General features: G+C 42.8%; 1 protein-coding gene across 2 annotated transcripts in view; it reads left to right on the forward strand.

Annotated features, from left to right (window-relative positions):
• scaper (S-phase cyclin A-associated protein in the ER) overlaps positions 1 to 17,951 on the forward strand; it is a 393,511-nt gene that overhangs the window by 88,673 nt on the left and 286,887 nt on the right. For both annotated transcript variants that reach the window (XM_070865008.1, XM_070865007.1), the window contains 2 exons: positions 10,956 to 11,227; positions 14,871 to 15,095. In XM_070865008.1, coding sequence (XP_070721109.1) covers positions 10,956 to 11,227; positions 14,871 to 15,095 — 497 coding nt within the window. The remainder of the gene's footprint in view (positions 1 to 10,955; positions 11,228 to 14,870; positions 15,096 to 17,951) is intronic.

Raw genomic sequence — 17,951 nt, forward strand, 5'->3', positions numbered from 1 at the left:
TGCCTCTGTGCTGGGAGTCCAAGCACCTTGGGTTCGTACTGCCCAATATCTAATTATATTGTAGTTAGTAATTACATTGTACCAAGTCACGGTCACCTCCTGTGCTTTCTGACCTACATTGGCTCCCGGTTAAACAATGCCCCGATTTCAAAATTCTCATCCTTGTTTACAAATTTCTTGGCTTTGCCCCTCCCTATCTCTCTAATCTTTTCAGCCTCACAATCCCACAAGATGTCTGCGCTTCTCAAATTCTGGCCTCTTGAACATCCCTGATTATAACTGCTCAACCATCAGTGGCCTTGCCTTCAGCTGTTTGGGCCTTAAGCTCTGGAACTCCCTTCCTAAACTTCTCTGCCTCTCTTTCCTCCTTTAAGACGCTCCTTAAAACCTACCTCTTGAAACATGTTTTTGATCATCTGCCTTAATTTCTTCTTTTGTGGCTCGGTGTCAAATTTATCTGTTTTAGAAACAGAGCAACATCGAAAATAGGTGCAGGAATAGGCCATTCGGCCCTTCGAGCCTGCTGATCATGGCTGATCATTCCCTCAGTACCCCTTTCCTGCTTTCTCTCCATACCCCTTGATCCCCTTAGCCATAAGGGCCATATCTAACTCCCAATGAACTGGCATCAACAACTCTCTGAGGCAGGGAATTCCACAGATTAACAACTCTCTGAGTGAAGAAGTTTCTCCTCATCTCAGTACTAAATGGCCTACCCCTTATCCTAAGACTATGTCCCCTGGTCCTGGACTTCGCCAACATCGGGAACATTCTTCCTGCATCTAACCTGTCCAGTCCCGTCAGAATCTTATTCGTTTCTATGAGATCCCCTCTCATCCTTCTAAACTCCAGTGAATAAAGGCCCAGTTGATCCAGTCTCTCCTCATATGACAGTCCAGCCATCCCGGGAATCAGTCTGGTGAACCTTCGCTGCACTCCCTCAATAGCAAGAATGTCCTTCCTCAGATTAAGAGACCAAAACGGAACACAATATTCCAGGTGAGGCCTCACTAAGGCTCTGTAAGACCTCCCTGCTCCTATACTCAAATCCCCTAGCTATGAAGACCAACATACCATTTGCCTTCTTCACCGCCTGCTGTACCTGCATGCCCACTTTCAGTGACTGATGAACCATGACACCCAGGTTTCGTTGCACCTCCCCTTTTCCGAATCTGCCACCATCCAGATAATATTCTGCCTTCATGTTTTTGCCTCCAAAATGGATAACCTCATATTTATCCACATTATACTGCATCTGCCATGCATTTGCCCACTCACCTAACCTGTCCAAGTCACCCTGCAGCCTCTTAGCGTCCTCCTCACAGCTCACACCGCCACCCAGTTTAGTGTAATCCGCAAACTTGGAGATATTGCACTCAATTCCTTCATCTAAATCATTAATGTATATTGTAAAGAGCCGGGGACCCAGCACTGAGCCCTGCGGCACTCCACTAGTCACTGCCTGCCATTCTGAAAAGGACCAGTTTATCCCGACTCTCTGCTTCCTGTCTGCCAACCAGTTCTCTATCCACGTCAGTATATTACCCCCAATACCATGCACTTTGATTTTGCACACCAATCTCTTGCGCGGGACCTTGTAAAAAGCCTTTTGAAAGTCCAAATACACCACATCCATTGGTTCTCCCTTGTCCACTCTGCTAGTTGCATCCTCAAAAAATTCCAGAAGATTCGTCAAGCATGATTTCCCTTTCATAAATCCATGTTGACTTGGTCCGATCCTGTCACTGCTTTCCAAATGCGCTGCTATTTCATCCTTAATGATTGATTCCAACATTTTCCCCACTACTGATGTCAGGCTAACTGGTCTATAATTACCCGTTTTCTCTCTCCCTTTTTAAAAAATTGGTGTTACATTTGCTACCCTCCAGTCCATAGGAACTGATCCAGAGTCGATAGACTGTTGGAAAATGATCACCAATGCATCCACTATTTCTAGGGCCACTTCCTTAAGTACTGTGGGATGCAGACTATCAGGCCCCGGGGATTTATCGGCCTTCAATCCCATCAATTTCCCTAACACAATTTCCTGCCTAATAAGGATATCCTTCAGTTCCTCCTTCTCACTAGACCCACTGTCCCCTAGTACATTCGGAAGATTATTTGTGTCTTCCTTCGTGAAGACAGAGCCGAAGTACTTGTTCAATTGGCCTGCCATTTCTTTGTTCCCATTATAAATTCACCTGAATCCGACTGCTAGGGACCTACGTTTGTCTTCACTAATCTTTTTCTCTTCACATATTTATAGAAGCTTTTGCAGTCAGTTTTTATATTCCCTACATGCTTTCTTTCGTACTCTATTTTCCCCCTCTTAATTAAACCCTTAGTCTTCCTCTGTTGAATTCTAAATTTCTTCCAGTCCTCAGGTTTGTTGCTTTTTCTAGCCAAATTATATGCCTCTTCCTTGGCTTTAACACTATCCTTAATTTCCCTTGTTAGCCACGGTTGAGCCACCTTCCCCGTTTTATTTTTGCTCCAGACAGGGATGTACAATTGCTGAAGTTCATCCATGTGATCTTTAAATGTTTGCCATTGCTTATCCACCGTCAACCCTTTAAGTATCCTTTGCCAGTCTATTCTAGCCAATTCACGCCTCATACCGTCGAAGTTACCTTTCGTTAAGTTCAGAACCCTAGTTTCCGAATTAACTGTGTCACTCTCCATCTTAGTAAAGAATTCTACCATGTTATGGTCACTCTTACCCAAGGGGCCTCGCACAACAAGATTGCTAATTAGTCCCTTCTCATTACACATCACCCAGTCTAGGATGGCCAGCTCTCTATTTGGTTCCTCGACATATTGGTCGAGAAAACCATCCCTAATATACTCCAGGAAATCCTCCTCCACCGCATTGCTACCAGTTTGGTTAGCCCAATCAATATGTAGATTAAAGTCGCCCATGATAACTGCTGTACCTTTATTGCACGCATCCCTTATTTCTTGTTTGATGCTGTCCCCAACCTCTACTACTGTTTAGTGGTTTGTACACACTTCCCACTAGCGCTTTCTGCCCTTTGGAATTCTGCAGCTCCACCCATACCGATTCCACATCATCCAGGCTAATGTCCCTCCTTACTATTGCATTAATTTCCTCTTTAACCAGCAATGCCACCCTGCCTCCTTTTCCTCTCTGCCTATCCTTCATAAATGTTGAATAGCCCTGGATGTTGAGTTCCCAGCCTTGGTCACCCTGGAGCCATGTCTCCGTGATGCCAATTACATCATATCCGTTTTATCTTGTAACACTGTTGTGAAGTGCCTTGGGATATTTTGCTACGTTACAGGTGCTCTATAAATAAAAGTTATTATTAGTACCATGAAACAGGGTGGCGGAGCACGTCCACACTGACCTATTTGTAGACTGAGGCCAGATTCTTCCCTCTTACTTGTCCTTTGTATCAAAAAAAAGTACAGAGAAATCGTAACAAATATTTCAGCTTTTCTCACCTCGCTGAACTTGCTGTGTTCAGTCCAAGCGCACATGGATTGGCAGCCATTAATACTGGTGCAAATATTAATCTTCTGCAGTAATTGTTCTGAATTATTGATCCAGATAATCCCCGCCAGTCCCGTGAAGGCATGATGTCAGGAGTCATTGAAGATGGTGAAGTTTCCAGTCCATTCCCTGTCCCCAATGGAGTCAAACAGCGTTGTGTTCTAGTTCCCATCTTGCTTAATACCTTGTTTGCTTCTACGCTTACATATGCCATCAGGAACTTGAAGAAAGGAGTGAACCATTGGTGGCTTTGCCTTCTGTTGCCTAGGCCCTAAGCTCTGGAACTCCCTGCCCAAACCTCTCCGCCTCTCGACCTCTCTCTCCTCCTTCAAGACGCTCCTTAAAACCTACCTCTTTGACCAAGCTTTTGATCACCTGCCCTAATTTCTCCTTATGTGGCTTAGTGTCAATTTTTTTTTTCTCTCATAGTACTCCTGTGAAGCACCTTGGGAAGTTTCACTACATTAAAGGGGCTATATAAATACAAGCTGTTGTTGTATTCGCTTTAGGATGGAGGGCAAATTGTACAATTTCTGCTACGTAAATTGCCCAAAACGAAGGTGAATAAATAAGAATACTTTTAAAGGTCTTTTTATAGAGAATTGAACTCCTTTATTGGCTATTAGAAGTTGTCAAATGTTACATATTTATTTTGAATTAACCATACATATAGTTGCTGCACAGTATAGAGCCACCCATAATCAAAAACATACCTGCAGCAAAATTGTGAATAATCCTGTTTAAGCCAGATAACACTCCATGCTGACGAGGTTTAAAATTAAATTTCTATATGTGCCACTGAAATCATGAAGTGAGCATAACAAATACTGATAAAGTAGCTTTGTTTTTCAAACTTGGATATTTTCATGTGTTTTAAGAGACGTTGCAACAATTCTGAAGTGAAATAGAAACATAGAAAATAGGTGCAGGAGTAGGCCATTCGGCCCTTCTAGACTGCACCGCCATTCAATGAGTTCATGGCTGAACATGCAACTTCAGTACCCCATTCCTGCTTTCTCGCCATACCCCTTGATCCCCCTAGTAGTAAGGACTTCATCTAACTCCTTTTTGAATATATTTAGTGAATTGGCCTCAACAACTTTCTGTGGTAGAGAATTCCACAGGTTCACCACTCTCTGGGTGAAGAAGTTTCTCCTCATCTCAGTCCTAAATGGCTTACCCCTTATCCTTAGATTGTGTCCCCTGGTTCTGGACTTCCCCAACATTAGGAACATTCTTCCTGCATCTAACCTGTCTAAACCCATCAGAATTTTAAACGTTTCTATGAGGTCCCCTCATTCTTGTGAACACAAGGCCAGTTGATCCAGTCTTTCTTGATAGGTCAGTCCCGCCATCCCGGGAATCAGTCTGGTGAACCTTCGCTGCACTCCCTCAATAGCAAGAATGTCCTTCCTCAGGTTAGGAGACCAAAACTGTACACAATACTCCAGGTGTGGCCTCACCAAGGCCCTGTACAACTGTAGCAATACCTGCCTGCTCCTGTACTCAAATCCCCTCGCTATGAAGGCCAACATGCCATTTGCTTTCTTAACCGCCTGCTGTACCTGCATGCCAACCTTCAATGACTGATGTACCATGACACCCAGGTCTCGTTGCACCTCCCCTTTTCCTAATCTGTCACCATTCAGATAATAGTCTGTCTCTCTGTTTTTACCACCAAAGTGGATAACCTCACATTTATCCACATTATACTTCATCTGCCATGCATTTGCCCACTCACCTAACCTATCCAAGTCGCTCTGCAGCCTCATAGCATCCTCCTCACAGCTCACACTGCCACCCAACTTAGTGTCAATTTATGTTTCTATGGGCCCAAGTTTCCACATGATTTGCGCCTGATTTTTAGGAGCAACTGGTGGAGAACGGACTATCTTAGAAATCGCAATTCTCCACAATTTTTTTCTGCAGTTCTAGTCAGTTAGAACAGTTTCACTTTGGAACAGAATTTTTTCTTCAAAAGGGGGCGTGTCCGGCCACTGACGCCTGATTTCAAAGTTTCCACAGTGAAAACGTACTCCAAACTAACTTAGAATGGAACAAGTGAAGATTTTTGTAGAACTGAAAAAACCTTGTCTACACATTAAAAAATCAGGCGCAGGTTACAAATTAGGCGTCCAGAACGAGGTGGGGGGGGGAAGGGAAGTCATTAAATTCTATAATAAATCCTTATTTATACTTATACAAATAAATCCAACCTGAATAAACATTTATAAGCAAAGAAAAGATTAAATAAACCATCTTCCTACCTGTGTGAAAGTGCTTCAGCCAGGGCGAATGCTGCAGGAAGCCTCACAAGTTGAGGCAGCCGTTCGTTCCCGTGGGGGGGGGGTGGGGGGTGGGGGGGGGGGGGGGGGGGGGGAGCCGTTCCCGACGGCGGGCGGGGGGGGGGGGGGGAGGGAAACGGCTGTCTCAACTTTCTGAGGCTTCCTGCAGCCTTCTCACTGCTGCAAGAAGCCTCAGTGCTGATGTGCTGATGGTAATGTGTTTTTATTAAAAAATGTTCAAAAATTAAACAGCTACAAAGAACTACAAAAATGGCCGAGTGCCAATGTTTCTTTCACACTGCGCGAACGCTCCAACACGCACGCGCAGGGTTGCCGGCAGGAAAAAAACTAATTTAAATGGTACCCGCCCCCTCCCACTTACAAAATCGGCGCGAGTGGTAGGCTCCGCCCCCTGGGCGCCGCGCCAAGCAGACATGGAGCTGCAGGGCACTCCAGAATCGCGTGTTTTTTTTCCGGCACCGTTTTCGGCGCGAAAAACAGGCGCCCAGCTTGGAGGGGCGCCCGTTTTTTATCGTGTGGAAACTTGGGCCCATAGTTTCTAAGACTTAGGAAAGTTTGTGTGAGGTCTTTGGACGCAGAAGGCACTAATGACCCAGAGCTTTTTCAACCATCTCTTTTCTGTTGATTTTATAAAGGGATCCTCACCTGATGGTGTCTCCTTATCAGTGTCTTTATCATAGAATTTACAGCACGAAAGGAGGCCATTTGGCCCATTACCTCTGTGCCGGTCAACAGCTATCCAACCTAATCCCACTTTCCAGCTCTTGGTCCGTAGCCCTGTAGGTTACGGCACTTCAAGTGCATATCCAAGTACTTTTTAAATGTGGGGAGGGTTTCTCCCTCTTATCACCCTTTCAGGCAGTGAGTTCCAGACCCCCCACCGCCCTCTGGGTGAAAAAAGTTCCCCTCAAATCCCCTCTAAACCTCCTACCAATTACTTTAAATCTAGTTGTTGACCCCTCTGCTAAGGGAAATAGGTCCTTCCTATCCACTCTATCCAGACCCTTCATAATGTCATACACCTCAATCAGGTTTCCCCTCAGCCTCCTCTGTTCCAAAGTAAACAACTCCAGCCTATCCAATCTTTCCTCATAGCTAAAAATCGGTCTCCATTTTTCCCGATTACCGATTTACAACTCTTCAGCCCTCTGCTGACTATGCTATACGTGGTAGTGGCTCTCAGCGGTGGTGGTCGGGTGACGTCACTGAACCTGAGGTTTTAATAGCAGACGGTGATGACGCAGGGAGGAGAGGTGGGTGTGCACTGTGGCGGGAATTTAATAGTCGATCTCCTGGGCTACTGGAGGCAGTGCTCGGAAGAGGTACCCTCGATTCCGGGAAACTCCCGGTCATTTCTGGAGGGTTGGGAACCCTCACCCACAACCTTCTGATTGGGATGCAGAGTGTTACCAGCTGAGCCATGGCTGAAACCATGTTGGTTGACACACAGCATGCGTTGGTCAATATGGTACGGATGCTGAAGATGAGTTATTTACTTCTCTAATTCTGAGATCCCCCTCCCCAAGGCTTAAAGTGAGATGATAGCAAAGCCAAACGAAGGCACCAGAGGGGTGATTTTTATCTCTAAATGTAATCAAATTCACTGGAGATTGAGAAAGATTAAAATTATGTTTCGTGCTAAAGATTCATTTAATTCCCACAAAAATGGATAGTTCAAGAGATGGTTTGGGAATTCCAAGAAAATGTAACAGAACTGGCCATATGTTAAGTATTGACTTGCACCTTAATGCACTTTAAGGAGACATTCTAATTGGTTACAAAAGACCAAGATCGTATGTTGCCATATGGGAATTGCTTCCTTGATAAATTCCCTGAAAGATTTCTCTTGAGTGTATGTGTGTTCCTTTGCTTCGGGTAAACCAATTGCATTGGAAATGTGAGCCACGAAGTATTGAATGAAGTATTTGCATCCGGTTTCCAATTGGAGAGAGCTGTAATCCCTCCCTCCAGTGGGGTTCTTAAACCTCAATCTGAAACATTTCTTTCCAACAATTCAATTTTTTCCCTCAACATTGAAAAACCCCACAAGCTTCTAGTTTAATTGAAAATCTTGCAGCTGGAGAGCAACTATTCACAGATTGATAGCTGTTTATAGTTTATGCCATATTTTACCAATGTCCTTTTAATTGGGAATCTCCTGACATTAAGCAGTGCTGCAGCAGCACACCAAACTTCCAAGCAGGCTGAAACAGCCAAGCCGCTGTCCCGAGAGGAAGCTGTGCTACTGTCCCAAGCACCAATCCAAATTCCTTCCTTTTAGCATGTTGCAGATTGAGACTTATGCTTTAAACAATATTGCTACTTCTTTATATTAATTCTCTTTTCCCTCCCACTCCATCTCCATTAGCTCGTCAACTGCACTGTTCTGCCCGATTGGTAGGGTCCATCCCATTGGTGTGGCTGCTGACACATTAATATCAATTATCGCCTTGTGGTTAACTGTTCAAATCCAGTCTCTGAATCCTCTTATCATATAATCATAGAAAAATAACGTCCCAGAAGGAGGCCATTCGGCCCACCGTGTTCATGTTGGTCGAAAAAGAGCTACCCAGCCCAATCCCACCTTCCAGCACAAGGTCCTTAGCCCTCTAGGTCACGGCTCTTGAAGTGCACATTCAAGTACTTTTTTAAATGTGATGAGGGTTTCTGCCTCTACCACCCTTTCAGGCAGTGAGTTCCAGACCCCCACCACCCTCTGGGTGAAATCTTTTTCCCTCATCTCCTCTTTAATCCTTCCACCAACAACTTTAAATCTATGTCCCCTGATTATTGACTCCTCTGCTAAGGGAAATAGGTCCTTCTTATCCACTCTAACTAGGCCCCTCATAATTTTATATCCCTCAATTAAATCTCCCCTCAGCCTCCTCTGTTCCAAAGAAAACAACCCCAGCCTATCCAATCTTTCCTCATAGCTAAAATGTTCCAGTCCTGACAACATCTTTGTAAATCTCCTCCATACCTTCTCTAGTGCAATCACATCTTTCCTGTAATGTGGTGACTGGAACTGTATGCAGTACTAAAATTCTGGTCTAATTATTTTTGTATACAGTTCTAGCATAATCTCCCTGATCTTCTTTTCTGCCTGACTCATCAAAAACATATACATTTGTGCAAATGTCTACCTCCGGTCTTCTTTCTAAATTGTTTTTCTCACTACCTTTAGGTCGGCCTGCTTCCAGCCTCTCTTGTCGGTCTTGGCCACACAAGATTGACTCAGGGTGATTCACCCAACATTATTACCTCCAGGCTGATGCAAACCTTCCAATTTAAAAAAAAAAATCATCATTTAAAGGTCACACAGTGTTGATATTGTACAGATGCTCAATACTGATATGAGCTTCATCTTCAGATTGGGTGGTCTCCATGTGTTTATAATGCATACTGGGTGAAAGCTGGCAGTTCACAAAAATCTGCTATGTCTACAGTTGTGCATAGCTTGTGCATGACTACTATATAAGTATATAAGGTAGCTGGGAAAGTTATAGGCCCACCATAGCAGAGGTTCTGATATTTGAGAGCAATGACCAGATTTGTGGGTGATGATGAAAACTGATATTCTTTTATTTAGCATCTCTGATAGATGCAGCAGCTGTAGAAATAGAACAATCTCCTCTGCAGAAAAATAACTTCTGCATAATATGCGTCATTTGCTATGCTTACTCGTTAATTTTATTTTTGACTCTTTTATTCCCTTGTCTCCTTTCGGCACTGACTCTTGTTCTCTGAACATTCCTAGCCTTCTGGTACCAAAACAATTGATTGCCCTTCACAAGCCTAGACAATTAAGGGCAAAGATCGTGAGGCTTCACTGCCAGTACATCGTCTTGTTACACATGAGCATTGGTCATATTCTGGCTCTGACTCTACACCCAGCATGTGTGTGTCTATTAAGGCTTCAAGTAAAGCCTTGCAATTCTTGCCCTTAATAGAAAGAAATAAAGACTTGCATTTATAGAGCACCTTTCACGACCAGCGGACGTCTCAAAGTGCTTTACAGCCAATGAAATACTTTTGGAGTGTAGTCACTGTTGTAATGTAGGAAATGCGGCAGCCAATTTGTGCTCAGCAAGCTCCCACAAACAGCAATGTGATGACCAGATAATCTGTTTTTGTTATGTTGATTGAGGGATAAATATTGACCAGGACATGGGGGAGAACTCTCCTGCTCTTCTTCGAAGTAGTGCCATGGGATCTTTTACATTCACCTGTGAGAGCAGGCGGGGCCTCGGTTTAACATCCCATCCAGAAGACGGCACCTCTGACAGTGCAGCACTCCCTCAGTACCGCACTGGAGTGTTGGCCTAGATTTATGTGCTCAAATCCCTGGAGTGGGACTTGAACCCACAACCTCCTGACTCAGGCGAGTGTGCTACCTATTGAGCCATAGCTGATACCGAGCTATTTAATCATGGGGACCATCACAGCTGAGCCTTATCCTGCCCTCCATCCCCCTAGCCATGTGGCCAGTCAGGTTTACCTTTTGCTGCCTGACTGACAATCAGACCTGGCATCTTCTGGAGTTGCAATGCCTGCTGCCTTTACCCATTAGACTAGTCACTAACAATGCTCAACAATACCATTTTTGTTAAGTTACCCCTTACTCAATAGAAACAATTATATAGAATTTTTAGTGGCAAATTTTCAGGTCAGCAAAGTTTGAATAGCGACAACAATTTAATTGTCAATTTATGTTTTTTTATCGGAGTGTATTTACCAACGGAGTCGTCAGAAAAGCCTTCCCAGAAAGTTTAGATTGACACAGTCATAGACAGAAGGCAGATTGGTTAATTTGAACCAGTTGTCTTAAGTTTTTTTGTATATCTTTAATTATTTTCCTCCTTTGTTTAGATTGCTTGTGCAATAGGCAGCTGAGAGTGTAAGCTATAATGAGGGGCTTGAGAAATGCCTCGGTGATTTCTTTTTGATCTCCACGAGTAAAATGTATGAATTTGTTTGGATAATTCTGTCCATTGTACAACTGAGACTGGGAACTCGTAGTGTTCATGGGTGTGAACTTTACTCCTTGATATTCTGTGGTGCTGTTTTTCCGATCATGCAGCTATAGGTTGACACTACATTTTGCCAACATATTCTCTTTGTTCATTTTTCTACAGAGAGGAAAGATAAGGAAGGATGGGAGACGGTGCAGCGCGGGAGAGCTACTCGGTCACGTTCTGCCACAATGGCTGCTAATGCCAGTGCGAAGACTTCAGGCACTGCGTACCTGAGTCTTAAGGATGACAGTGATAAGGAGAATGGATTCTCAGTCTCCGAGAATGGAAAAATAGAATTTGAACAAACTAGTCCCAGTTCCGAGAGTGTGGCAGATACACCAGAAAAGTTAATTAACCAAGATGAAGACACGACTGTGGACAGCCTTAAGGAGGTATGTACTAGCTACATCAAAGTAAACAAATTGTAATATTTAGCAATGTTTCATGTTGACAGTGAGCTGTTCCTGAAATGTTTTTAAGAAGCTAGAGACAGCTAATTATTAGCACGGTTTTAGCAAGTTGTATTGCACTTGCTTTCATGTAATCATCGTGACATCATCTAATTAAATAAATTAAGGTTATAAATGAATATGCAATTTTCTTTAAAGGCACCAAGATCAACAATAAGTGGATATTTATTTGTGAAACTGTTTTCCAATTGTGCTGTGATTGTGAATTGCAATAATTACGCTGAATTTTTAATGGAAAATTGTCAGGTTTGGAAAGTTTGAGTAGTAACACAATTTTTTGTTTAATTATAATTTTCCGTTTCTTCTAGTTGACCCCCTGTGACATTGCACACACATTGTACAGTCGAGGTCTGTACTGGTTTGCAATATGTTATCTGCATATTGCTTGCAACTGTGGTGACATTCCTCCTTCTGGTGGGGAGTCAGGTCTGCTTAGCAGTTAAAGTCGAGCGGTTGGCTAATTAATTACATTAAATAAACAGGCTAGTATCAAAGGAATACATTAAAGGAGGCCTCGGAGAATAAGGAATGGGTGGGCAATCTGCATGACAAATAATTAATTAAACGAGTAAGCAACTGCAGAGAATGTAGAATCAGGTAAAATTAATTAAGTAAACTTGGACTTCTTGCCTTCTGCTGGAGTTGGATTTAAATGAAGGAAGAGAGAAGTTGAGGCCCTAGTTCAGGAGAGTCAGCAGCAGGAACAGATGCTGGAAGGGAGCAAAGATAAATTTGTGGAGGACAGCTTTGGAAGCATTAATGCGGAGCCTCCGAGGGAGAGGGAAATCTGGATGGGCTCAGGAGAGCACGTGGTAGGGAAAAGGAGTAGGCCATTCGGTCCTTCGAGCCTGCACCACCATTCAATAAGATCATGGCTGATCATTCACCTCAGTATCCCTTTCCTGCTTTCTCTCCATACCCCTTGATCCCTTTAGCCAAGTTTCATTTGGTGGTGTGATTAGAGAGGGGAGAAGCAAAAATAAACTTTCGGATCAGGAAGCAAAGCGAGGAGCCTCAGAAGGAGGGAGAAATGAGACCTTGGCTGAATAGTCAGGCGTCAAGAAGAAAAGTGGCCAGAAACAAAATGCTCCTTGAGCAGGAGAGAGGCAAGGAGACATGACTTGGGTGTAATGGAATGTATTAGAAGATACATCAGTCTAGTCTAAGTAGGATTGGCTGTTTTCTAGTCAAATGCTGACTGCATTTGTCTAGAAAACATTCATCGTTCACATTTGAAAGATGGCTCCTAGTTCCAACAGTGTTGTAACCCTTGTTACTTGTTAAAACAAATGACCTACCGAGAGACGTAATTATGTTGTTGGATTTCAAATATTGCATTGACTTTTTTTCATTAAAATAAAAATTCTGTTTCTCCATCTGCCCAATTTAATTTCTCTTTTTGATTAGGCATCCCTTCTCGTATCCAGGCTGGCACCACAAAAAAACTGACCATGCCAAAAATAAACACTGGGTTCAGTACAGTCCTTCAGCGAATGGATTTTACTGCCACTATTTGCTCTGTATAGCTCAGTCTTACACTGGGCAGTGCATCCAAGTCCTTGGTATCTGAATATATTGTGTATTGTTTCAATTGCATCAGAGCCAGCCGGTTTACTCTGATTTCAATCAGCGTCCCATCTTCATCTGTCCGCTCACTCCGTGTCCTTAATGTGTGGTGGCATTTACAGAAAATAATTGTCGACCATGATGCGATTACCACAGGTTTATAAGAAATAGCCTGCACTGATAAAAAAAATTCTATGTCTGGTATATATCATAAATTAGTAATTCACTCAGAAGTGGGGAATGTTTCAAGAGCCCACGAGACCGACACATTTGTATTAAATTGACATTTTATGTTGGGTATTATGAATGTTTAAATTCTTGGCTCTTAAAGTTTCTCTCAGTGAGTTGCTTCAGAGGCCAGTTTGTTTCCAGGGTTAGTGTATGTGTTGGCACCCAACCATTAGCTACTGAATGGTTGGGTGACAATGATTTTAATTGTATTACATTCTTTGGGCTAAAATTTTGAATGTGTTAGAATATAATGATTTGAGAGTGCATGATGCTGACACTGGGTTCTCGAAATTGAAAGTATTATAACACTGATGCATCTCACCTTGATGAGTACAAATTTAATAAAACACATGATTGCAATATTTCATGCTAATTCAGTGGTTAATAATCTTTAGTGATGGATATCTGAACAATTATAAATTGCAAAAAAGCACAATGCAGGTTTTGTACTCTTAATACTGGTGAACTGAATTTAATATTGACTGTATTTGTTCGGCTATAAAGGTATTACTTAGATTTCAGAAGTATTATCGAGTGTGCAATATTGCCGTTGACTTTATGCCTTATAACGCACTCAGTTACTTTTTAATCCTCAGGTGTATTGTTATAACTTTCAATTGCAGCACTGTGCCTCTAATTCATGGAATTCTGGTACAGTGAGAGTCTGATAAGCGGGACACATCTGCAAAAGAAAAGTTCCCATTTAACCAGTTATTTCCTAGATACCAGTAAAGCTTGTGCATTCAGCTGTTTGTCATCTTGGACCAGTTAGATGCATACCATAGAACCTCGGGTTCACATGTCAACTTTAAATCTATGTTCCCATTAATTTGTAAATTCTAATTTTTGTTTTGGTGTTCTGATTTTACAGTTGTGCAGCAGTGCTGAGAACAGTCTTTGCCAAGCCCTCGGTGCCCATAAAATTCAAACAGTACAAATAAGTACCTATGGAGTTCCCAGGGCTTCATAGGCTGGATTGCGAGGGCTCGTGGACAACGTGTGACCTGTAGGTTGCAGTTTGAACACCCCAGCTCCAGTGTTTCCTGTGAAAGAGAAGGTGTTACTGGTTTGCTGGCTGTGGGCAGGGAGGCTGAGCACTCATCCTGCCCATTAATTAGCAGTCTAAGCCCTGGAATTCCCTTCTGAAACCCCTCTGCCTCTTCACCTCCTTCAACACCCTCCTTAAAACCCAGATCTTTGACCAAGCTTTTGGTCACCTCTCCCAATCACTCCTTTGGCTCAACATCCATTTTTGTTTTGATTATGCTTTGTGAAGTGCTTTGGGCTGTTTTGCGCTCAAGGCACTATACAAATGCAAGTTGTGGTATCTGACTTTCCTTCAGCTAGCCAGTATTTACCTTCCTCAGCTGTCGGAAAAGGCCCGTGACCACACTATGCACCCGCAGTTAATTGTATGCTGCCACCAGTGCTTACAAATCCACCCTGCCATGTAACTAGGGTGTATTCCACAGCTAGGGTGTTCTAATTCAACTATAAATGGTTCTGTAATATGAAGGGGTATTATTTTACATGTAAGCACTTTCCTCTACAGCTGCCTTCTCTTTTACAGCCTGCAACAGAATCTCCCCACTTACAAGGTGCTTCTAATCTAATTAGTATCTAAATGGAAGCAAATCTAAATTGTCTTTGTACAGCTTTAACTCGGGAGAGTTGGGCCAAAAGAGCTTTGTATTTTAATCAATAGCAGTGTTTTGAATAATTGCAGAGCCATTGAAACATCTTGTTAATAAGCATTATGTTACATTAGCACACAGCAAATATGTCTGCGGATCCAGTACAGCCGGATACTATGCCTTTGCAAGACAAGTCTTGGCAGCAAGATACAGACACCATTGAGAGTGAAAGAGATGTAGCCTGCCTGTTGGAAGATGTGAAGGTGGAAGTGACACCTGTCGTTTCTGTACAAGAACCAACTCCGTCAGACACTCCCAGACCGGGGCCTGATGTGGACCTCTCCAATGAACTTTCAAACGTACGTAGCATAAGTTTAAGTGAAGAATGCTGCTTGTATGGAATAGCATTGACTGAGACAAGTGATTTCTAGTTCACGAATGAATGGGTTTTCAAAATTTTCGTTCTAAGTAATTCGCTTCAGTGCAAAACTGCGGCCTGCAGAAAACACTTTTTTTCAGTTTTCTCTCCTCTTTAGAAGATTCATGTTGATATACAAGGTAAATGACACTTAGTCTGCTTTGGTTTGACGGACAGATGTTGGTTGAGGGACACAAGAAGAACACCCTCCTTTTTTAAAAAAAAAAACCTGCCGTGGGATCTCTTGCATTCACCTGCACAGGAAGACGGTTTAGCATCTTAATTGAAAGGCGGCACCTCTGACGGTGAAGAACTTCCTCTACTGCTCTGAAGTGCCAGCCTGTATTCAGATCTTGGATCTCCAACCCTCTGACTCGAGAGACAAATGTATGACCAATGCCAAGCTGACTCTTAGAAGTGGTGGAAAGAGAGCTGGGTGTCAACAGCATGCCTCTGGTATCTAACCCTGTGCCTGCAGTTTATGTAACCGAGGGCAGGATGTAGGTGAGAAAGAAATGGGATGGGGCAATGATGGATTCTTGTGTCACGCAGATGAACAGAAATAGGTCAGCACTGAAATCAACAAAAACCTCTTTCTCAGTCAAACATATAAGATTCTGAGGGGAATTGACAGGATAGATGCTGAGAGGTTGTTTCCCTCTGGCTGGAGTGTCTAGAACCAGGGGGCACAATCTCAGGATAAGGGGTCAGCCATTTAAGACTGAGATGAGGAGGAATTGTTTCACTCGGAGGATTGCGAATCTTTGGAATTCTCTGCGCTAAAGGGCTGTGGATGCTCAGTCGTTGAATATATTCAAGGCTAATATAGATAGATTTTTGGACTCCAGCTGAATCAAGGGATATGGGGATCGGGCAGGAAAGTGGAATTGAGATTAAAGATCAGCCATGATCTTATTCAATGGGTGGAGCAGGCTCGAGGGGCCGTATGGCCTACTCCTGCTTCTAAATCTTATGTTCTTAAACTCTTTTATGGACTACTTTACTCTAATACCTTTTCAAGACTCACTGTGAGGTTGTGACATGCGATTGCTTTTCAACGTGTTAATTCCCAGGCTTACACCATTCTGAATTTAAACAACCTGAAGTTGTACATTATGACATTTGTGCGTAATGATATCCTAACACTCCACACATGCACATTTCACGGTGACCTATAAAGGCCAATGGAGAGCGTACCAGATGAATAATATAAATGGGGAAGAATGGCATGTTTAGATCACCCTCCCAAAACCAAACTCAAAAATAGGACAGTAATGTAAAAGTGTGTTTAATTAAAATTCCTGCATTGGTGTAGAGTGGGGTTATAAAAGTATGATTAATTCGTGAAAGGAACAGGAGAAAGGTATAATTGACATCAGAGAACAAGCACAATTACACCGCAACAATTGAAAGCAGTTATGGGGAAGTATTCAGGTAAGAAACATTAAAGTGTTAAAATGAAAACAAAACCATGAGTACTGGTAAACTGAAGTAAACATTGAAACTGCTGGAAACCCACAACAATTTATTAAATCCCCGAAAGAAAGTTTTTATTTGATCATGGGACGTGGGCATCGCTGGCAAGGATAGCATTTATTGCCCATTCCTAATTGCTCTTGAGGAGGTGGTGATGAGCCGCCTTCTTGAAACAACTGAGTGTCGCACTGGGCCATTTCAGAGGGCAGTTAAGTGTCAACCACATTGCTGTGGGTCTGGAGTCACACATAGGCCAGACCGGGTAAGGACGGCAGGTTTTCCTTCCCTGAAGGGGACTACAGTGGGATGAGGGCAGAGTTGGCTAAAGTAGACAGGAAACACAGACTAAACGGTGGCACAATTGAGGAACAGCTCAACAAAAATATATTCCAGTGAAAAAGAAGGGCGGTAAGAGAAGGGATAACCAGCCGTGGATAACCAAGGAAATAAAGGAGAGTATCAAATTAAAAACCAATGTGTATAAAGTGGCCAAGGTTAGTGGGAAACTAGCAGATTGGGAACATTTTAAATGCAGCAAAGAATGACTAAGAAAGCAATAAAGAAAGGAAAGATAGATTACGAAAGTAAACTTGCGCAAAACATAAAAACAGATAGTAAAAGCTTTTACCGATATATAAAACGGAAAAGAGTGACGAAAGTAAATGTTGGTCCCTTAGAAGATGAGAAGGGGGATTTAATAATGGGAAATGTGGAAATGGCTGAGACCTTAAACAATTATTTTGCTTCGGTCTTCACAGTGGAAGACACAAAAACCACGCCAAAAATTGCTGGTCACGGGAATGTGGGAAGGGAGGACCTTGAGACAATCACTATCACTAAGGGGGTAATGCTGGACAGATTAATGGGACTCAAGGTAGACAAGTCCTCTGGTCCTGATGAAATGCATCCTAGGGTATTAAAAGCGATGGCGGAAGTTATAGCAGATGCATTCGTTATAATCTCTGGACTCTGGGGAGGTACCAGCGGATTGGAAAGCAGCTAATGTAACGCCTCTGTTTAAAAAAGGGGGCAGACAAAAGGCAGGTAACTATAGGCCGGTTAGTTTAACATCTGTAGTGGGGAAAATGCTTGAAGCTATCATTAAGGAAGAAATAGCAGGACATCTAGATAGGAATAGTGCAATCAAGCAGACGCAACATGGATTCATGAAGGGGAAATCATGTTTAACTAATTTACTGGAATTCTTTGAGGATATAACGAGCATGGTGGATAGAGGTGTACCGATGGATGTGGTGTATTTAGATTTCCAAAAGGCATTCGATAAGGTGCCACACAAAAGGTTACTGCAGAAGGTAAAGGT

This window comes from Pristiophorus japonicus, chromosome 21 (genome assembly GCF_044704955.1).
Source record: "Pristiophorus japonicus isolate sPriJap1 chromosome 21, sPriJap1.hap1, whole genome shotgun sequence".
Taxonomy (NCBI): domain Eukaryota; kingdom Metazoa; phylum Chordata; class Chondrichthyes; family Pristiophoridae; genus Pristiophorus; species Pristiophorus japonicus.